The sequence below is a fragment of the Lacerta agilis genome, chromosome 3 (genome assembly GCF_009819535.1).
Source record: "Lacerta agilis isolate rLacAgi1 chromosome 3, rLacAgi1.pri, whole genome shotgun sequence".
Lineage (NCBI taxonomy): Eukaryota > Metazoa > Chordata > Lepidosauria > Squamata > Lacertidae > Lacerta > Lacerta agilis.
Window position 1 is genome coordinate 76,134,006 of NC_046314.1, and position 22,888 is coordinate 76,156,893.

Here is a 22,888-nt window from a genome sequence, read left to right on the forward strand (position 1 = left end):
AGCACCAGAACTGAACGGAGCTCACAGTCCTTCAGTATAAAAATCCACTCCTGATTACCCCAAGCATTATTCATTTCAACAGTACAGTATATTTTTGGGGCGATGTAATCACTTAGTGTCTGCGTTGGAAATCCCTGCCGCTCAGTTGCAAATCACCCAGAGATCGATATGCCAATAGTTCCCACCAGCTCACTCCTGGATTACAATGTATAAATAAGATTGTAGTCTCCTCTGCCCTTGTGGCTAGAAGGGATTGCTGCCTGATTCAGTTTGTTTACTTGGAAGCAAGCCCCACTGAACTTAATAGTGTGATTTGCACTGTTTGGGGGGAAATCCCACTATCCTGATCCAGTTAAGTGGGTTTTTTTTATATTCATTGATTTCAATTAGCACATACCCTGTTTCTCCTAAAATAAGACATAGCCATAAAATAAGCCATAGCAGGATTTCTATGCATTTGCGAAATATAAGCCGTTCCCCAAAAATAAGCCATACCCCGAAAATAAGCCATAGTGACGTGGTACCTCCCATTAAAACAGCCTGGGGAGGCGTGGCTATGCAGCGTACCGATGCAACACGGTTAAAATAAGACATCCCCTGAAAATAAGCCATACTGTGTTTTTTTGAGCAAAAAAAAAATATAAGACGGTGTCTTATTTTAGGAGAAACACGGTAACTTGCAGTACTGTATTTAAATGTGCAATCTTTTATGTGAAATTACATGGGGAGTGGGGAGTGGAAGAGCTCGGCCATCTAACCTTTATGTAAGTGCTTCTTGCCACCACAATTGTGTTGTGAAAATGAACATGGGTTACTAGTCCTCTGCATTTTTGTGGATCAAGGGGTTTGAACTGCCAGGTTTTCAGTCACTTATTCTTTGGTAGATGGGTTACTGGGTATGCCAACTCAGCAGCTAATAGAATCCCCTGATTCTTTCCTTCAGTTTTAATAAAAAATTTCCCCATTCAGGTCAGATGGGATCTTACACATTGTGTAGAACAGGGAGAGATGGAAGGATGTGGATTGGTAAACATCAGATTTTGCTTCACTGTTGTGGCTCATAACATTCATTCCGAAGACTGTTTCAAACATCACAAAATCATTAAACGAACAGCTGTTCTATATAGAAATTGGTACTGCGTATAGAAAATCACATGTATTTTGCAGTGTGTATGCATGTTAGGAAGCCATTGTAGACAGCAGCTTCCCACTGTGTGTTTATGTTGCCCTTATATACAGTACACCAGTGTTTTTCAACCTTTTTTGGGCAAAGGCACACTTGTTTCATGAAAAAAATCACGAGGCACACCACCATTAGAAAATGTTAAAAAATTTAACTCTGTGCCTATATTGACTATATATAAAGTAATTTTTCAATTTTTCCCACGGCACACCAGGCAACATCTCGCGGCACACCAGTGTGCCGCGGAACAGTGGTTGAAAAACACTGCAGTACACAATGGAGGGGGGAGCAGTCATCATAAGCTGAACCTAACCTATGTGTACCAATGATGAAGCTTGCACACTAATTTATTTATGCTTGTATTTTGTATCATTTGAACTGTCCCTGGAATGAAAAACTTAGGGTAACTATACAAAATTCCTGGCAGGTAACTGGTATCTCTAGGGTCTCTTACATTGGGGTCAGCATGGAGTATTTCATCTCTTGGTGGTTTCATACGGATGTTTGGTTTAGTTGCAGAGTGTTGTTTTGTTTTTGTTTCTCAAGGATTGAGGTTGTATTGACTTTGCTTCCTTACTAGTTTCCTGGATTTGACTTAAGAACAATGGGGATCCAAGGTTTGCTCCAATTTATTAAAGAGGCTGCTGAATCTGCTCATGTAAAGAAATACAAAGGACAAGTAGTTGCTGTGGATACTTACTGCTGGCTCCACAAAGGAGCCTATGCATGTGCTGAAAAACTAGCCAAAGGAGAACCCACAGATCAGTAAGTTTAAAGCAATTTGACAGACAGAATGGGTGTTCATGGGTTGTTGTTTTTATTCTTATATATAGTGTTGTTTTTTATGTTGATCTTTCCTGTGAACTGCCCTGAGACCTCCGGGTATAGGGCAGTATATACCGTATTGGCCTGGATATAAGCCTCACTTTCCCCCCAAATTTCGACCGTGAAAAGTTAATGTGTGGCTTAAATTTGCAACCTTTTTCTTGTGGCGAGCAGAAAAAATTTGCATGGGGAACTGGATCAGCCCCCCCCCCCCGGCCTCTTTTCTGTAAGACATATTTAATTCACATGAGAGATTAATTGGCTTTGGGTTGTTGTTTTTTTTAAAAAAAATCTATTGACCACACTTTCATTTAAAATGGCACGAGGCAGTATACAACCTATAAACACAGTACTACAATAAAAACAACTTTAAATGTTGAACAGATCAGTTAAAGTTGTTTGGCAAAGAATCTCTAATTGGAGAGTTTTGTCTGAATACAGTTTTTAGAAGACAGTTTTGACTTGCAGTCCTTTATTTGATGTATAATGCTCAGTGGAAAAATATATGTGGAAAATACTGCCACTAACAGATCTCGTAATCAATTAGCAACAGTCGACAAGAAAAATAGGAAAAGTACATAATGTGCTATCCAATGCATAAATTAAATTAAAAGGAATAATATTAATTTGTGGTTGTGTTTTAAGTTACTTCTGACTGCTGCAGGCTACTTAAACCCCATTTAATCAATAGAATGTAAACAGCTGGCACTCAGGATTGCAGCTAAAATGAAAGCAGTCTGAAAAATGTGGAAATCTCTATGATCATCTTTGGCCACTGATACCCATAAGTTCATACGTAAGATGAAATGATGACTGTTCCTCTTCTATATATGTTTAACATAATTACCATTACTGTTTTTTCAACTAAGTTCACATCATTAATTTCTGTTGGCTACGTACTGGATTAGGCATGGAATTGTTACATTTTTATTCCCGCTTTCCTCTAAAGAGCTCAAGGCAGTGAACATGGTTCTTCCTCACCCCATTGAATCCTCACAACAATGCTGAAAGAGGCTCTGGGTCACTCAGTGAGCTTCATGGCTGACTGGGGATTTGAACCCTTGTCTCTCAGTTCCTAGTCCACCGCTCTAGCCATTATGCCACATTAACTCTCCTTGGATGCTGTGGTACCAAGGTATCTTAATCTTGTGGATATTTTGGTATTGCAAAGCTAAGTATGCCTTGACTTTTTATAACTAAGCTTCCTCTAGCAGTTTACATTTTAGGATTAAGGTGAGCATTTCCTAACTGATATATGGCAACTGTGTTTGTTTCTACAGATATGTAGCTTATTGCATGAAGCTTGCTGATATGCTTCTGTCATTTGGGGTCAAACCCATTCTAGTATTTGATGGCTGTACCCTGCCTTCCAAAAAGCAAGTTGAAAAGTCACGACGAGAGTAAGTCTTATGCCCCCCCCCGCCGCCATTAGAAATTCAAATTGGTGGTTTGCAGGATATGTGTGCTTTAAAGACAGTAACTTTCACGTAAAAACAATTCAAATGTTAACGTCATGAGAGCAGAATTTATAAAGCAATGCAGTGTTGAAATCTAAGCAGACTTCCGTAATGCTGCAATGTGGCATATGATCCTGTTGACAATAACGTTAGCTAAATTTGCAAAACCTCTCAGTACTGAACATGACCTACAACCATCTCAATAGCAAACACATTCAGCGTTAACAAAAGTCAACAAATAGAACTTCTGCTCCTGTATCACAGACTTTCCTACTCCCTGAAAAGCTGTTCCAGAAAGTTCCTGAACCTGCTGGAACAGGTATAGCATGAGGCACTGCTTTTGGAAGTGGGAATTGAACTTAAAAAGTACTCTGGCATGCACATAGAAATCTTGCACCCTGGTTAAAACAGTGGGGTGGTATTATAGTAACAGTTTCAGCAGATGAAAGTGCAGTGAAATGCTTATGTTCCATTTCCTTCAATGGGGACCAGGCAAACCTAAAGTTTACACAATGTATTTTATACATTTATACTTTCTTTCGTATCTGGCTTTCAAGATCTTATATACAGTGGACCTTCGTGTAACGTAACTTTCAGGTTGCGAACGCGGCAAATCCGGAAGTGTATACTTCTGGAGTTTTACCACATGCGCAGAAGCACTCTATCGCATCGTGCACGTACGCCTCATGTTGCGGACTTTTCAGGGTACGTAAGAACTCCCGGAACGAATTAAGTTCGTATCCGGAGGGTCCACTGTAGCAGACTCAGACACCATAGTTCAGACATTCACAGAACCCTGAGGGCATAAAGTGTAAAGGGACATACTCCCACAGTCCCCACTCAGTCCATCCTGACCTTCCCATGCCTGGGGGTGGGGGAGGCTTCTAAGCCAGCCTTAGATCAGGAACCCTAAGAACACAGGGTTCTTGATCATCCAATCGCTCAACATAGGAAGTTGAAACACATAGCGACATCGAGTGTCTAGGTTGTGTGTGCCTCCTCCAAGGCACTGCCCTCATGCTTTCTTTGAAATGCTCAAATAAGGTTTATGCACATGTCTCTGATGTGTAATGCAATGCTGGTGCTGTCCACCTGTTCAGTTACGGTTCTGTGACACTGAGACGACGGGTTTCTTTTTGTTATCTTGAAGAAAACGGCAAGCAAACCTCCTGAAAGGGAAACAGCTGCTCCGTGAAGGGAAATTATCAGAAGCCAGAGAATGCTTTGCACGTAGCATTAATGTTACGCATGCTATGGCCTGTGAAGTGATTAAAGTAAGTAGCCTTTTAGCTGGTAGGTCGTTGCTGCTTTCCCATTTTATATTTATTGGCAGAATAACTGCATTTGTAATACACCCTGATGTTTGCATAATACAGGCTTTGCAGAAGGGATAGTGACTCAGTTTGCAGTGTTTGTTTATTCAACCATTTGCTGTAGTTAGTAACTGAGTAACAGAAGATATGTACCGGTAATTATATATTTTATATATAAAATAGGAGAGAGAGGTATTTCTCTTACCGATATTTCTCATTGAAGGAGCAAACCCATGTCAGGGCTGCACCATTTCAGGCTGCAGATGAGGGCTCATAATAACTGAATTGTTCCCCATACACTTTCCCCACCAACCCCCCCCCAAAAAAGTTGTATCAATTAAAGTAGCCTGGCGTCCTTCACTGTGATACATCTCTTTTCTTTTGGGAGCAGGAATTATATTTGAATTGAGAAGCATTCATGTTATATAACCCCACAGCTGCAATCTAAAGTGTTGCAGTCGTTAACAGTCGTCAACAGGTTTTCCACACCTATCAGCCAGTCACCCATTCCCACCACCCTTCTGAGTAATACCCCTCCCCACTCCCCCACTATATACAAGGGTCTGGTGACTTCTGTTTCAGTGTATCTGAAGAAGTGTGCATGCACACGAAAGCTCATACCAAGAACAAACTTAGTTGGTCTCTAAGGTGCTACTGGAAGGATTTTTTGTTTTGTCCAGAAACTGTTGACCAACTCAGCGATCAATGAACCTAAATGCGGTTCTTTGTATGGAAACTTACTCTGTGCTGTGCAATAATCCTAATTTTTGCAACTAGGAGAACTTCAGGTCGTCAGGAGAGGCAACTAGGACCATGCAGGGAAGAACTAGGGACTAGACCAGTTGGGGAGAGACTAGGCCAGTTGTCACTTGTGAAGCACTATAATGGGGGCTTGAATTGGTTTTTTTGTTCTTGCAGGCTGCCCGAGCCCGGGGAATAGATTGCATTGTTGCTCCATATGAAGCGGATGCTCAGCTCGCCTACCTTAACAAGACTGGCTTAGTCGAAGCTATAATTACAGAGGATTCTGATCTTCTTGCTTTTGGATGTAAAAAGGTAGGAAAGATCTAGTAATTCGTTTCTAAAAGGGACAGCATCAGGGCTCAGCTATACATGGAAACCCAGCCCTCCAATCCTATATGACCCAGGGCAGGCATTGTTCTGTGAGTGTGCAGTGAGGCATGAAGCTCCTGCTTTAAAACCCTCCCCAGCCATGAATTTGCAAGGAGACCTTAGATCAGTATCTCTCAGTGTTGGCCTCTCCTTCCTCCATCTGGAATATACGGAGAACAATATTGGTCTCCTGAGGGGCCCTGATTGCTGAGAATAATGTAAGTGAAGGTCTTTGTACATTCAAAAAATGGCATATAAATGCTAAATATTACTGACGTTAGGCAGACTGTGACCGCTGGAAAGAATTGGACAATGTCCGTATGGGGGGGGGGGAACGGGATTGCTGGGTTTGCAAACGTCATAGAGACGCAACAGGTATGTAATAGAAAATGCAAAGTTGTATTGCTTATTGATGAAAAATTGTAGTGTAAAATATGCAAGAAGTTTATATGCTGATGATTGGGAAAGAATTCCGTGCTTGGCCAACATTTGTTTGAAATAGTACAATAATACAAGGACTTGTCCGCTATTTTGTTTTAAGGTATTTCTGAAAATTGACAAGTGTGGAAATGGCTTAGAAATTGACCAGACTCGGCTTGGAATGTGCAAACAACTTGGTGATGTGTTTACAGAAGAGAAATTCCGTTACATGTGTATTCTGTCTGGTTGTGACTACCTTCCATCTCTTCATGGTATTGGATTAGGCAAAGCTTGCAGGCTGATAAAAATAGCCAATAACCCTGATATTATAAAGGTAATGTTTATTGGCTCTTGAGTTAATTTTATGTTTTCCAAAAGCTCCACAGATAGTGAGGCCAATTTTGGAGTGGAAGAATTCTGGGGAAAGTACTCAGTTGAGTTATTATGTAGATACCTGTCAAAAGAAATTTTGTTCACGTAAATAGGGAAAAACAGTTAAGCAATAATATGTTTTGTGGACTCTTGTATGTTGTGTGTTGACTAAAGCTTAATTCTTCCTTGTTACATTTCCAAATGAGTCCATTTGGCTGAGATACAAATACATTTTTTGGTTTTAATAATTGTAAATGAGCCAAGATTCGAAGCAGCCCTGGACTGTAACTATATACAAGCTTTATCATTATTAAATGATTTATCATTATTTTCATACTAGCAAATGTGAAGGGCCACAGTCCAAACTCTTCTTTCAGAAATCATGCCCACTCCTCAGCTTTCCAGGATGATTTTTTGTTTGTTTGTTTGTTTGCTGTAGTATTTGAAGAGAGGGAGAATAAAGACAGAAAATAACATTTGGTCCAAATTTCCAGTGTACGTCACTCACTCTGAAAAGATACTTGGGACTTTGGGGAAATGTCAGATCTGGTTTTTTTAAAAAGGAAGTTTGACAAGGGTCTTAAAACATTACCTCTCTTCCCCATGCCTCTTTTCAGTAATCATTTCAGCTTTGGAGTACATACTAAGAGTGACAAAACAATGAGCATATATCCTAATTCCATGAATGGAATAGGGTTTTTGATCCTTCCTTTTCCTGCTGCAACTGATGAAAATCTGCTCTCAGAGTTTGGGGGAACCTTGGAAACAGTGTGAGGGTTGGCATAGAGAAGGAAGTGTTCGTGGATATGGTCCTCCCAGTGAGAGCCAGCGTGGTGTAGTTGGTTGAGAGCGGTAGACTCGTAATCTGGGGAACCGGGTTCGCGTCTCCGCTCCTCCACATGCAGCTGCTGGGTGACCTTGGGCTAGTCACACTTCTCTGAAGTCTCTCAGCCCCACTCACCTCACAGAGTGTTTGTTGTGGGGGAGGAAGGGAAAGGAGAATGTTAGCCGCTTTGAGACTCCTTCGGGTAGTGAAAAGCGGGATATCAAATCTTCTTCTTCTTCTTCTCCTCCCTGTTACATGAATGGAGAAGCAACAAAGGGTCCAAGCCGTTGTGCCTGCTGTCTCCCAAGTATGCTGTGCATTGCATAACATGCCCTTTTCTCTTCCAGGTCATTGGGAAAATGGGGCAGTATTTGAAGATGAATATTTTGGTACCAGAAGAATACATACAAGGATTTACTCGTGCTAATAATACTTTCCTCTATCAGTTGGTTTTTGACCCAGTCAGGAGACAGCTTGTTCCTTTGAATGCTTACGAAGATGGTGTTGATCCAGAAACACTGCTTTATGCAGGAAAGTATCCTTTATCAAATAATTTTTTAAAAGTCTTTATAGTCTCTTCCTTTTCATGGGGTCTCTGGGATGCCAGGCAAAGTTAAGCACTTCTGAGGCTGTGGTCCTGTGCATACTTGCTTGCAAGTAAGCCCTGCAAAACTTGAGACCTTTTGCTGCAGGGTTAAACATGCCTAGGATATGGGTATAAGTACCAACACAGCGAGTGGCACTGTGGTCTAAACCACAGAGCCTAGCCCTAGGGCTTGCTGATCGGAAGGTCGGCAGTTCGAATCCCCGCGACAGGGTGAGCTCCCGTTGTTCGGTCCTAGCTCCTGCCCACCTAGCAGTTTGAAAGCACGTCAAAGTGCAAGTAGATAAATAGGTACCCTCTGGCGGGAAGGTAAACGGCATTTCCGTGTGCTGCTCTGGTTCACCAGAAGCAGCTTACTCATGCTGGCCACATGCCCCGGAAGCTGTCTGCGGACAAACACCGGCTGCCTCGGCCTATAGAGTGAGATGAGCACCGCAACCCCAGAGTCATCTGCAACTGGACCTAATGGTCAGGGGTACCTTTACCAACAATATCAGAGTTAAGATCATGTGTAGTAATCTGTGGAATTTATAAACTTCTTAAATTTGACTTACTGGTGCTAGTTGTTGCTCCATTTGAAGAAAATGGGTGCCTTTAAGTACCAGTATGTTTAAAATATTCAGGAATGTAATGTGTATACCTTCCTTCTCATTGTTCAAGTCAATTTTGCAAGGAAAACTAGCTGTTTAATGGCTTTCTAACATTGAATGAAGTTTGATATAAGTGAACTATCAAGTGGGACATCTGATCTCTTCCTTAAATGTTGAAATTCATACTAGTGGTTTTTCATTCATCCAATAGTTCTTAAAATTTCAGTTAAAAGGTCCTAAACTACCGTATTTTTAAGAAGGCTTTCTAAGCTGTTTAGCGCCTCCACCATTCATTATAAAAATGGTGGCTATCTTGAAATCTTCAATTATCATGGACTCTTTCACTATAAAACAGAACATAACTGTTGTTTCTAAACCAGTTTATTTCATAGATTCAGTTTAGCACATCCTCTTTCCTTTGGGAGAATGCTAAACTTGTATAAACAGTAATGCTGCTTCAGATACCTCAAGCGACAACAAAACTATTGCCTTCTAAAATGACAGCTCCTACTCTTCGCACAGAGTCTTCCAGGGATAAAGTTAAGAAGGGATGATTCTGATGTAAAGCTTTAATATCTTGGCTAAGCTGTTGTGCAAAGTAGTTAGGAGGCATTCATCCATTCAAAGAGGAAAATGTAGAATTTACTTTTGATTATATAGAGGCTAAATCTCTTTATAAAACACCACTTTCAAGAGAAAAAGCGTCAATGGAAGAACTGCATTTTCCCCTTAATTTGATTAACTTAGGCACATCGGTGATAGTGCTGCTTTTCAAATTGCACTTGGAAATAAAGACATCAATACAATGGAGCAAATAGATGACTACGACCCTGATGCTCCACAGGTAATGTTTTACTTCTAAATGCAAGTGCCAAATCACCTTTAGAGACTTTGTGAGGAATGTGAAGTTGCATGTTGGCCTGTGGTTGCACGCTCAAAGGCAGGCATCCCCAAACTCGGCTCTCCAGCTGTTTTGGGACTACAATTCCCATCATCCCTGACCACTGGTCCTGTTAGCTAGGAATGATGGGAGTTGTAGTCCCAAAACAGCTGGAGGGCCGAGTTTGGGAGTGCCTGCTCAAAAGACTGCTGCCTGGATGACCCAAAGCAGACCTAATACACCAACACTTCCTCTTCTTCCCATGGGAATAATAAGATGTGTACGAGGTAACAGGAAGAGCAGTGTTGCCTTCTAAGCACTTGTTGGCTTGATTATGTCCCTGGATTGTTCCTCCCACACTCTGGCCAATGGATGGAATGATGGAACAGAATTGAAGAACGATCAGATTATTTGCATCATTTTTTATAGTCTCAAGAGAAACAGGCTCCAGTCATTCCTTCCTCTATTTTCCATCATCTTGTTTCCTTTTCCTATAGTCTGTACAGCCCAGAAGTCGTGGCTGGGACGACAAATATGCCAAAGACCAGCCACCCAATTTAAAGAGCATTTGGAGCAGAGACTACAAACCTGGTTCCACCGCCAAGATTACAACAAATTCAGCATCAGTGTTGGAGAAACCCACAACCAGAGGCCTGGAGCGACTAGTGAACATGAAAGGGCTGAAGCTTCCCAGCAAAGCACTATTGGCAAAAAGACCAAGGCATGGTATGATAGCTAAATCTCTGAAGAGATTGTTTGTGAAAAAGAAAATGTTCCTCTTATTCTAAAATGTTCTCAAAGGCTTAAGACTTGAAAGCTTTCCCCTCATAACATATTTATATTGTTTATCCCTTTCTATAAAGACTTTGAAGGAGTAGGATTCTTTAGCATAGAGAATCCAATCAGTTTAACAATAGTTGGTATATATTTATAATATCCCATTTTTGCATAGCAATCCAATTTTCTGCAAACTAATATATTAATGTAATACTTAGTGACTTTGCATTTATTTCTTCTACACTGAAAGGGAATCAAATTAAGATCAATATATCTACATTTCTTAATGGTTTTTTTCAGTTTTGAAAACTTTTTTTTTAAAAAAAAATATTCCTTACAGTCTTTTTCTGTTGTGACCCAATTACAATGTGTATTTTTCATATATATATTTAGAAGATCTGTCAGAAGGTGACCTGCTAAGCCAGTATTTTTCAAACACTAAAAAACCTAAGGTGGAAAGCAGTGAAGATGGTGAGCATCCTGGGTTTGTTGGTGCAGTGTCTGTGATTGCTGCTTCAGAGGACCCTTGCAGAGACAAAGAAAGTCCAAACTCTCATCCTAGGCTTAGAAATAAATTTGCCTTCACCTTGCGGAAGAAGAATGAAGAGAGTGACGCAGTTGTTGTTGTTCCTGGGACTAGAAGCAGGTATGCTTTCTTCAAAAGTTACATTCTTTGGGAATTTCACTCTGCAGTTTCCCTTCCTTACAAAAAGTATCATAGAATAGAATCATAGAATCATAGAATCATAGAGTTGGAAGAGACCACAAGGGCCATCCAGTCCAACCCCCTGCCAAGCAGGAAACACCATCAAAGCATGCCTGACAGATGGCTGTCAAGCCTCTGCTTAAAGACCTCCAAAGAAGGAGACTCCACCACACTCCTTGGCAGCAAATTCCACTGTCGAACAGCTCTTACTGTCAGGAAGTTCTTCCTAATGTTTAGGTGGAATCTTCTTTCTTGTAGTTTGAATCCATTGCCCCGTGTCCGCTTCTCTGGAGCTGCAGAAAACAACCTTTCGCCCTCCTCTATATGACATCCTTTGATATATTTGAACATGGCTATCATATCACCCCTTAACCTTCTCTTCTCCAGGCTAAACATACCCAGCTCCCTAAGCCGTTCCTCATAAGGCATCGTTTCCAGGCCTTTGACCATTTTGGTTGCCCTCCTCTGGACACGTTCCAGCTTGTCAGTATCCAGCTTGTCAGTATCCTTCTTGAAGTAGAAGTGGCATACTCAAAAGCAAAATATAATATATTGTATAATATATTTAGCACACTAGGCTACCTTCCAAAAGACCCTAGGGGACATTTCAGAGAAAGTGACACAATAAATCTATTTGGCAACGTCTTTGGTTCCTTTGAAAAATTCTTCACGTGTAAATAAGCAGTTACCTTTACATGCTCATAACGGGACACGGGTGGCGCTGTGGGTTAAACCACAGAGCCTAGGGCTTGCTGATCAGAAGGTCGGCAGTTCGAATCCCCGCAACGGGGTGAGCTCCCGTTGCTCTGTCCCTGCTCCTGCCAACCTAGCAGTTCGAAAGCACAAAGTGCAAGTAGATAAATAGGAACCACTCCGGCAGGAAGGTAAACGGCATTTCCATGCGCTGCTCTGGTTCACCAGAAGCGGCTCAGTCATGCTGACCACATGACCCAGAAGCTGTATGCTGGCTCCCTCATCCAGTAATGCGAGATGAGCGCCTCAATCCCAGAGTCGGACACGACTGGACCTAATGGTCAGGGGTCCCTTTACCTTCTTTTACATGCTCATAAATTAGAACATGTACTAGAATTTGGATTGATTTGCCTCTGCATATATCCCCCCCCCAAGGGAAGCTGAACAAGGGCGGAATGAATCATAATCTGGTCAGAACAGCCTCCAGACCAGCTTTATATATAAAATCCTCTTTATAAAAATTGACTTAGGAATTAACAACACACAAACAAATGTGACTTAAATTGCCTGAGGAGCAATATTAAACTGGCATCTGAAAGTAAAAGTCAAAATTAACAGTGTGCAGAAGCTTTCATTTGATGGCCTCTTGAGACCCTTCCCAACTCAAATTAGTCAAAACACTGTAATATCTACTGGGGAGGAGGGTGTGTCAGTAAAAGGTTTGCAGGTCAGGTGGAGGGTGGATTTCTACATCTTTGCATCACCAAAGTCCCCAGTGATTTTATATTCTCTTTTTTTTTTATAAGATTTTTATTATTTTCCAATAAAACAAGAGAAAGACATAACATAACATAAACACCAACATTAACACAATAAAAAACACATTACATAAACACAATCGACAAAAAGAACAATTAAAACAAAAACAAAACCAATACATACCTAAACTGGAACACCAATCTATCTCTTACTACTTAACAAAATCTAGTTTCTGATCTTCTAAAGGGACCTCCCCCGCTTTCCCTCCTCTGCCTTCAATACTAATATACTTTGGTAACATCCATTTTTAACATTACAATTCATTATCCAACCTTTTATACTATCATAAAAACTTAACATCTTATAGTATCATGAAATAATTCTTAAATCAATCTTATACTTCTTTTCATTTAAGCTGCTGCTATTAGTCAGTTACATATCTCTTCACTAATTCAAAATTCCCAAAATCGTAACATCAAAATCTTAAAACTTAACATCAAAATCCTAAGATCTTAACACACTATCTTCAGGGTACCATAAATCCATCCTAATTCAATTTTTATCATTTTCACCCTATTCCCCTTCTCACCATTTTTCTGCTCTCTCCCATGCCCCCCCACCATTCATCTTTACATTCCCCTCTGTTGTCCTTGTTCAGTATCATCTTATAGTTTATAAATCTCCTCCTTGGGCGCCTCAAGAGGCACCAGCTCTCCTCTCCCAGCAACTCCATTTCGCAATTTTGATTTCCTTCCACTTGTGTCTTCAAAAATCTTCTCACCTTCATCTCTGGACTCCCACTCCAGAGACTGAATCTTGTAGCTCCAGTCAAAACATCAGCCCTGTGTCTCTCACTACACCAGGGCCGTCCATTTACCTGGGGTTGCTGAATCAATTCGTCCCATTTCTCCAGCACCTCCCCCAGTTCCCTGGAGAAGTCTGCTTCCAAATTATCAAAATTCTCCCAGATCTGGCTGGTCTCTCCTGCTCCACAACAAATTTCTTTGAAATTACGCCCTAACCAGTCCATTTTCCGATTCACAAACTCCAATTGCAGAAGGATTGTTCTTTGTTCCTGGGTAATACCCGGATCTAGAATCAGTTTAAAAGCGAAAGCAAGCATGGTTGGAGAAGACAAAGGGTGTCAAATGTCAGTAATTTTCCATCTTGCGTATTAGTTTTCCAGCGCCATTTTCCCTGAGACAGGGTGCCAAAAATAATTCCAAAAGCCACAGAAGAGATATTTCCAAAATCTTCAATCCCTCAAGTTGGGATTTAATCCATCTTCTCTGTCAAAGTGCTTCGTAGCAACATTGTATCTAGTGATGCAGCTGCAGCCGCTTGAAGCTTAATTACCTCCTCTGCACAACAAAGGAGAGGGACGGGCTTCCTTTTAACATCCCTCCCGGTTGCCAATTATTCAAATGTAAATCCAATTAGTCCCGTACTTACAGCAGCCGGGGTTCTTCTTTTTTCTTTGAAGTTAGCAGGAAAAGCTTGGTGCTCAGGTCTGGCAGAATCGCTGCTTTGATCTCCTGGGGGGGTGCATCCGCCTCTCCAGTCCCGTGTCGGAGCTCTGCTCGCTTGATTTCCCCCCCTTACGAGGGTCAATCAAGAGCAGAGACGGCACGTCTGGGACCCACGAGGCCGCGGTCCACGGGACGCTCTTCCCGTGGCTTTAAGGGGCCCTTGGCGCAGACAAGGAGACCCCTAAAACCCCCCGGGGACTGGAGCTGATTCAGCTCCACTCCGCCATTATCCGGCACCAAACCGGAAGCCCAGTGATTTTATATTCTCATTCTGCATGTCCCACTCCGCCCATACAAAGCAAAATTGAACATGAAAGTTTGCTCTTGGGAACATGGAAAATGATTCCTTGGTATGCATGCCTACATACAAAAAAAAAAAAAAAACGGATTCCAGCATATTCTAGATAAGTGCAAATCATCTGGAGAAAACATGGGACCCTCCTGGTGTTTTCACCAAAAAAAAAACACCCTTTTCTTTAAGGTTGCGAGAGTTATTGGAGATTACTCAGCTTGCCTTTTCCCACAGCAGTGTTACTGCTCTCCTCAAATAGTTCTCCATATTTTATCCTCTCCTAACATTTCAAGAACTAGAGAAACATTTCTGGAAGACTGTGAAGATTTCGCTTAACCCAGCAACAACAACAAAAATTACCCAGGGCTTCTGTAGTGCAAGTTGTGTGCATCAGGTTCTTGGTTTGGTTATTCATTAAAATACTTGTATGCCACTATATATTACATTACATTACATCATTAGTGTGATTTACAGCAATAAAACCTTAAAAACAAACTTCCCATTTGCATTTCCTCCTTTTGCACTTCCTAAAGTAACAGTGTCCACTGGTTACATGTAGAATAGTGTGTCCTTAGCACATAGTCTGAAAGTTGTGTATTTAATTATATGAACAAAAAGTAAGAATAATGAGAGGAAATGAACCTGGCACCACAAAATGGCTGTTCCCCCCCCCCCAAGATGCTACTAAATGGATGATGAGCCTCCTAGCACACTCATCTGCAGAAAAAAAATGTCCATGCCAGTACTTTGTGGTATATAATATACTGCCATGTTCAGTTTCTGGAGCAGGGTATTAGTCAGTGCTCTAGGATTATGCCGGTGGACTGTGCAATGAGGCTAGAAAGCAATCTGGCTTTCTGACTACGACATCTGTGATCTCCTATACTGTGTTCAGCGATGCCTCTAATACCTCCACTACAATGCCCATTCTCTTATTATGCTCGTACAAAGGAGGTTTTAGTTATGCTGACACTATTAGGTGGAGAGTCTTAATAGTCCATCAGTGTTGGTCTTCTGACAGCTCCTGAAGAAACACCTGTTTAGGCAAGCATCCAACCCCACCCCCACCCCGAACCGAGATTTTACTGTTTTCACTAACTATCACATTTATTTTATTTTTAATTAAGGATGTTTTAATGTTTTGTGTACTTGAATTATGTGTTTATAGCTGTAAACTGCTTAGAAGCCATTTCGGCATATGAGTGGTACATAAATTAGTAAATAATAATAATAATTACTGCTGGTACATTTTGCAACACAATCAGTTGAGTACCTAGCCTCTTAAGAGCTGTGGGAAGCGTAGGCCTATCTGTTTGGTATAATTTATTAATGTTCCAAGTTCTTCCTTGTTTTACTTAGCAAGTGTCCATAGTAACAAATGAATAGTATCAGTAACACCTTAACAAATATTCCTAGTCTCTTCCTTTTGGTGAATTTGTGCTGTTTTAAATTGCATAGAGTCCTTCATGCTTGCAGCCATTTCGCTTTATCCCTCCTTCCCATTTATCACCTCTATTCTTCCAATGTATGTTAGGTTCTTCTGCAAAGTGATGGATCAGCCTGACAATATATCAAAGGGTGAAATCCATGAGTCACCACAGGACAGCGAAGTGGATTCTCAGGTTGTGGAAGCAGGAAATACAGTAACAGAGGATCTTGCGGCTTCCTCTTCAGAGAGTGGAAAAACTAGAACTGCCTTGCTGTCACCCAGGACAACACAGACAAGCTGTTTCAACTGGACTAGAAGCTTTGCAGATAGACCTGGGACACCCAGTCCATTGCAAAGTATAGCATTGCTACAGCAGTTTCGCCGACGCACACCCAGCAAAGTCACACCCCAGAGTTGTGAGGTATCCGGATCACAAACACTAAACACCACAGCAAGTAAAGAGTTGGATGAAGAGTCTTCCCCTTTAAAAGAACCGCAGCATTCATCAGAGCAGGAGCTTGGCAGAGTGTCACAAAATAGCCTGGGCACTTCAGAATATTCACGGATGACCAAGAAAAATGCTCCTTCTGGCAGAGTAAGATCATTACCCTGTGCTTCAGTTAAGCAGTTAATTAAATTGCCACTTGCATCTCAAGGGAATAGTCTACAGCTCTTATTTATTACAATACATCCGGCTCTCCACTGTAAAATGACATCTGATGAAACTCTTGGTCCCCCTGCCAGTCCGTCTGGCTGCTGTCATAAACCAGTGTGCCTAACCCTATGCACCCCACCCCCATGTGGTTGGATTTCTACTTTCATCACCCTCAGCCACTAATAAGGATAATGGGAGTTGTAGCCCAGCAGCATTTGGTGGGCCAAAGGTTAGCTCTGCTGTAAACCAAAATACTGATGTTACTTTACTAAGGAAAACAAGAGCAACTTAGATTTATTATTTCTCTTTGCCATTGGGACATATCTTCAGTCACTTAACTTTTAAAAGCAAGCATGAAATTCTCTGTTTAGATTATTATATACAAGCCAATGTTAAATTATATATAAAATAACACTTGCCTTTTTCTCTTTTTTTGTACCATAGGAACCTGACTGCAGTCCGGAACCAGAATGTAATTTGAATTCCCGAATCTTTCAGTTCTGTGACTCATTGTGTACTGAAAACAAGGATATGGAGTTCAATAGCAAGGTATGTCTTTTCTTCCTCTTTAGTTTTTTATGTTCCATTTTTCTGTTCTTTGCTTTTTTTGGTATGTAAATACATACCTGTACATTGAAATGCAGCAGGAGCACAGCGGAGGAGATGGAACATCACACACTGCCCCCCCCCAAAAAAAAAATCTCTGTTCGCTCCTTTAAGAATAGCACATGTTGGAGATCATCTCATCCAAGCTCTAAGAAATCTGATTGTTGTATCTGGTGCTTGGCAATTTGAGGAACTGTCTGCTGGCTATATTATTTATTGATGCCTTGGAAAGTTTTATCTTTTCTGACTCTGGTTTATATACAATGTTACCTTGGTTCTCAAACTTAATTGGTTCCAGAAGTCTGTTCCAAAACCAAGGTGCGCTTTCACATAGAAAGTAATGCAAAACAGATGAATCCATTGCAGACTTTTAAAAACAACCCCTAAAGCAGGAATTTAACATGAATTTTACTATCTAACCAGACAATTTCTGGGTTAGGGTTAATTTTAGGACTTCGTTAGGGTAAGGATTAGAATTAGGGTTAGAGTCAATGTTGTTTTATGTTTTCTTGTGATTTTGATTCATTTGCGGTTGGTTTGCTTTTTTTCAGTTTGTTGTGTTGCTGCTTTTTCATGAGTTGCAAGTTTGTTGGCTTTGTGGTTTTCTGGAAAAGTTTCAGTTTTAATTTTGAATTCAGCCCTGCATCGCTGGCACTGAGTGAGGGGAAAGCTGGGCCTGGGCAGCAAGCAAGCAGGCAAGGGATGTGCCCCCCCCCCCAGCTTGCAGGCAAGTAGGAGTGGGATCAGGCTGCTCCTCTAGGCAGCGCAAAGCTCCCGCTTCCCAGTTTAGAGAGCCCCAACCTGTTGCTGCTTGCACGGGAACAGGAGCTGGATCGGGGCTGGTCAGCTGGAGACGTGCAGGCTCCATCACACTTTCCGTTGAGGGGTTCGCGGCTGCACTCCCCTCAAGGGAGTCGTTTAAAGGAGCCCCCACCTCCACATCACAGCCCCTGCACCACCTGAAGGCAGCCAAGCTGAATAGTTGCTGGGGTTGGGGAAGGTGGAAGCAGCCCAGAAGCTGCATCTGAGAGCCCCTGCACCACCTGAAGGCAGCCAGGCCCTCCTCAGCTGAGCTGCCCAATCCCGCTCCTGCTTGTGCTTGCCTGCTCACTTGCTGCCCGGCCCGCCTTCCCTCACTCGGAAAACAGAAGCGTGGCACTCAAAACGGAAGTTATACTCAGAACAGAGCACATTCGGCTTCCCAAAAAAGTTTGAAAACTGGAACACTCATTTCCAGGTTTGAAGTGTTCGGGTTCCAAGTAGTTCAAGAACTAAGCTGTTTGAAAACTGAGGTACCACTGTATTTTAAAATAAGCAGTATCAATTTGTGGGTGTGTTAATTATTGCTGTTGCCTGTTTTATAATACGTTTTTAATTGTTAGGTTTTATTATACTACTTGTTTGGATTGCCAGGTTATGTCTTGAAATAAATGGTTATTAGACTATTTGTTGTAATGATGCATTGATGAGTATTTTGCTGTTGTGTTGTGAACCACTTTGGGTATATTTTTGTGGGAAAGTGGCAGTAGAAAAGTAGAAATAATGAGTCTTATGGGTAAGACCTGGACTGTAATTTTTTTAAAATAGGGGCCTCTTCTGACATTTATTTTATTTGCATATATTTTCTGTTACAACTGTTACAGATCAGAGACAACTCTATCCCTGATCTTATTTCTTTTCCTGTGATGTAAATCAGGCTAAGGGTTTACTCAAGGATGCTGTTTGGATTGTCAGACTGTGTCTTGAAACAAATTGTTAATAGACTATTTGTTGTAATGATGTATCGATATGTATTTTTGCCCACACATTTGAATAAGCCAGAGTCACACATAATGTATAAAATTGTGGAACTGTGCTTTGCACTAACCAAAATTAAGATGGACGAGAATGAAACTGTGGTTTTCAGATCCTGGGTTATTCACTAACCTGAGAGTTGGTACAGTGTAGTAGTTAAGAGACTGAGCTGGGAATTGGGAAGTCCCTGATTCAAATCTAGCCTCTGTCATGATTTCACTGGGGGCCTTAGACAAGCCACTCTCACTTGTAAGGTAAGTCGCCGACATCATCCCTCCCCACTGTCAAATCTGCAATATTGTGGGGGGTGGGGGATGATAATATCAATTTACCTCACAAGGTTGTTGTAAGGATTGCAACTAAATAATGCATGCAAAGTCATTTGAACACTTAATATATTAATTAATATTATTTCTTCTTTTGTGCATGAAGGAGGAGAGCTTATTTCCAGTAATCTAAACCCTGGCTGAGCTGTTGGATTCTCCAGTTTCTCTAGTACGGCTCCCTCATTACATCAGTCATCTTTCCCTTTCTTTTGGGAAGACAATATAGGCTTTGGGTTCCCTGGTTAATGATAGGCTTGAGCTGAGAACTAATTCTGCAGTGGTTCTTTGTGGTGCCGGTGGAATTTCATCACTGTCAGTGACACCAAAAATCTGAAAGATACCCTTCATAATAAAGAAGGCATGGCAAAGATTGTGCTGGTTGGTGTAAACATGTCTGGCTTTTTGTGTGTAATCGATTGCTTAAAGGTGGAGCTTCTGTACAGGTCTAATGAGCATCCTCAATGACTAGTGCTTTACTAAGACTCTAAATAGCATTATGTATTATAGTGACCTCTTGTGGTTAATGACTTCACTGTGGGGACAGATTCCCTTTTCCTAATTGTGTGCGCACAGACATGCTTGTGCAAAATGCTTTCTTAGAATCGTGGGATACTGTCTCTGCTCCCTTGTTATGGGAGATGTGGTACAGGAAGCTGAGCCTTTTGATGGGGGGGGTACCAAAACTGGAATGTCTTCCCTATGGCAATCCACCAGGTCCCCTCTCTTCTTTGTGTCCAGACAAATCTGCTGCTTAGCAAACTTTATGACACTTGTTTTGCCATTTCCAAAGTCATTTACAGGTTCTGTGTGATTCCCACATGTCAGTCGGATATGTGTAAATTTATAGACACATAAATATAGATACACATATATAAATGCACACAGAGAGAGCTGTTTAGAAACGGACAAGTTTTCGTTGGTAAAGAGATCATTTGGTAGGGAGGGATCAGAGTATAATGAAGCTCTAGATTGAGTTTTTCAACGAATTGCACTTGTTGGTGCAATGTGATCATTTTACCGACAAATCATAAGGACTTTAATGGAACAGCAGTTGGTATTTCTCTCTGTCTCCAGGTTCCTGGATTACTTAAAGCCAGTTCTGCGAAATCCCACGCTGTGACAGAACACAAGAGATTGCTGCCTGCCAAAGTTAGTGGTCTGAGCAAGAAAACAGCCAGTGCAAAGAAGAAAAAACATCACAATGCTGAAAATAACGCAGGGTTGCAGGTGACAATTAATGAACTGTGGAGGACCTTCCAGTTTAAAAGGTGAATGTTTTTCCTATATCTCAATACGACAGTTTCCTCCTTCTAGATCTTCAGCAACTTTATTTAAATATTGCATACTGATGAAGGTGATATATGACCGCTAAGCACTTTGTTAGCTTTTGTAAACTGCTTTATAATATGATTTCAATCAAGCGTTATATAAAAGTTGTGAAATAAATAATTTTAAAGTGTCTTTCTGGCAAAATATTAGCCGTTGCAGCTCTTGAAGTAGGCATGTTGGCATCATCAGACCTCTGAGATTCATAAAGGCTACCTAGGCTAGTTCAGGCTTCCCAGAGTGGCTGGGTGGTATATAAATATTAAAATTTGTTTTAGTATTTGCTGAAGGAGGAAGATTTCACAAGAATGTTATCAAATAGGCCTCATTCTCATTCCTCTTTGCCTAAGTCAAGGAGTAGATCTTTGGGATTTTCCTCCTACTTAGCATACTATTCTAGTGGGTAGAAGTAAACATTTCCTAGGAAGCAGACTTTGATCCTCTCTGCTTGTAGAATATATCTCATAAATAATTTTTTTAACCAAGTATAAAACAAAAATTAATGGACATTTGGCAGATTTTAAATCACTTGCAGCTCCTGTCAGAATGCCCTATCAGAGGCTCACAATGCTATAAATACACTTTGAACTAGATAAATAGTTACTGCCTGTAAGCACTGTTAGTACTTCTGGGCACTAACAGTTTGCTTTCATTTTGCAGGGATTCTGAAAGGCTACCGTCCTGTAGAAAACCAGAGCCACTGTCTCCAATCAAAGATAACAAAGATAACATCCAGCTCACTCCAGAGACAGACGATGACACTTTAAATAAACTTGAATTCAGTCATGTACAGCGGAAAATCTTTAAATGAACTGATCTTGCAGATCTGAGCAAAACTAATAGCCATCGACCAACGTAATGTCCAGGCACATTTGCTTCTGGACACACAAATCCAAATTAACATTTGTATATATTTGGATGTGAGCTGTATATTTTAGTCTTATCAGAGGTCTTGTCCGCTTCTGTTTTGAAAGAAGTAAAATGAACTACAGTGTTTATATTTGCTATAATAAAATAAAATTGGCTGCAAATCTATTGCTGGACAAGATGTATCTATCCGGTATAAATATAAAAGCCAAATGCTATTAGAGGCTCAAAAAGAAAGTGGGGTGGGGGTGGGGGGCTACAAAAGTTGTGGTTATTGGTTCTATGGTAAATATACCACTTCTAGATGGCCCAGGAAAGGGGGGGGGGGAAGCTTAAGGAAAAGTAAGTGTAAAAGATTTGTTGTGTCTTAAGGTTAACAGAAATTGTAGATCACAATAATTTATCTGAAAGCCCATCTTGATCCAAAGGGCCACGTACAGCAGTAGGGCTTTTGAATGTTGACCCCCTGTCTCTTTTGTTCAGAAGCACACCCCCAGGTTGCTGAAGAAGCCGCTGCTATAAAACACGCTTGCTTGCAGAAGCAGCTTATTGAGCCATATGGAGAGAAGCAACCCGTGGTGGAGGCTGGTCCATCAACCTCAGTCTTCTGCCGTTAACCGGTTCCTTCACCCACCTGCCAGGGGGTGGCATCGCCCATCTGCTACCTTCTCAGTCTCCTTTTATATCCATGGGTATGCTTCAGTACAACTAATGTTGGAAACGCTTGTTTTTTTATAATATATTTTATGAAGGGGGGGTTTCCCTCTAGCCTGTGGGCCAAAAACAGTCCTCCAGGCCATTCTTTTTGGTGCTCAGTACCCTCCCCAGGCAAAGCAACTCGCCAGCCATGCCCCACACCCTTCTCAAGTGCATTTGTCTAGTTAGGCTATTTCCTTGAACCCTAATTATACTTCTTGCTTAACTGGGTGGAAAGAAGGCTGGATGGTATAGAAACCTATGGAATGGAGATGAGAGTCACATTTGTCCCTCCACTACCTTTTTGCCTCTTGCCTCCCTTCTACCCTCTGAGATCTTGGGGTGAAGGGTGGTATACAAGTTTAATTAATAATAATAATAATAATAATAATAATAATAATAATAATAATAATAATAATAATGTAGCCCCTGGGATGCTGGACACAATGTCTGAATTGGCATCTTAAGAACAATCCATGAATAGGCCATATTAGAGCTGGTACACTTGTTATCTTTTTTTAATGAGAGAATGGATGGACTAAAACTCACTGCTGCTTTTGGCTTCTGGAGATTGGAGAAGGTTCTCTTCCTCCACAATAAAAAAAGAGCAGGCAGGGAAGTTCACTCCAGGTTTATCCATGTGAGTAAGAACAGTCTTGGACGATCCCTGGCTGTTGGTGCAATGGAGTCGCAGCCTTTTCACCCCTGGCCAGTTCCCCCATTCCCCCATTTAAGGCTCTTCTTAATACCACAGGTAGGACCTACACTGCATGCCACATTTTGTTGTATCACCACTTTCTAAAAGGAGTGCTCTTGTTCATGCAGCCAGCCAGCCAGCCAGCCATGCCTG

General features: G+C 41.3%; 1 protein-coding gene across 1 annotated transcript; it reads left to right on the top strand.

Moving 5' to 3' along the window:
* Nucleotides 1-1,763: 1,763 nt before the first annotated feature.
* Nucleotides 1,764-21,501, top strand: EXO1 (exonuclease 1). The gene is made up of 13 exons (XM_033144353.1): nt 1,764-1,948; nt 3,289-3,408; nt 4,616-4,739; nt 5,697-5,834; nt 6,433-6,645; nt 7,857-8,044; nt 9,451-9,547; nt 10,081-10,309; nt 10,754-11,006; nt 15,874-16,363; nt 16,868-16,972; nt 20,224-20,417; nt 21,136-21,501. Exons 1-13 carry the CDS (start codon nt 1,788-1,790, stop codon nt 21,284-21,286), a joined length of 2,463 nt encoding a protein of 820 aa, XP_033000244.1. The 5' UTR covers nt 1,764-1,787; the 3' UTR covers nt 21,287-21,501.
* Nucleotides 21,502-22,888: the final 1,387 nt, after the last annotated feature.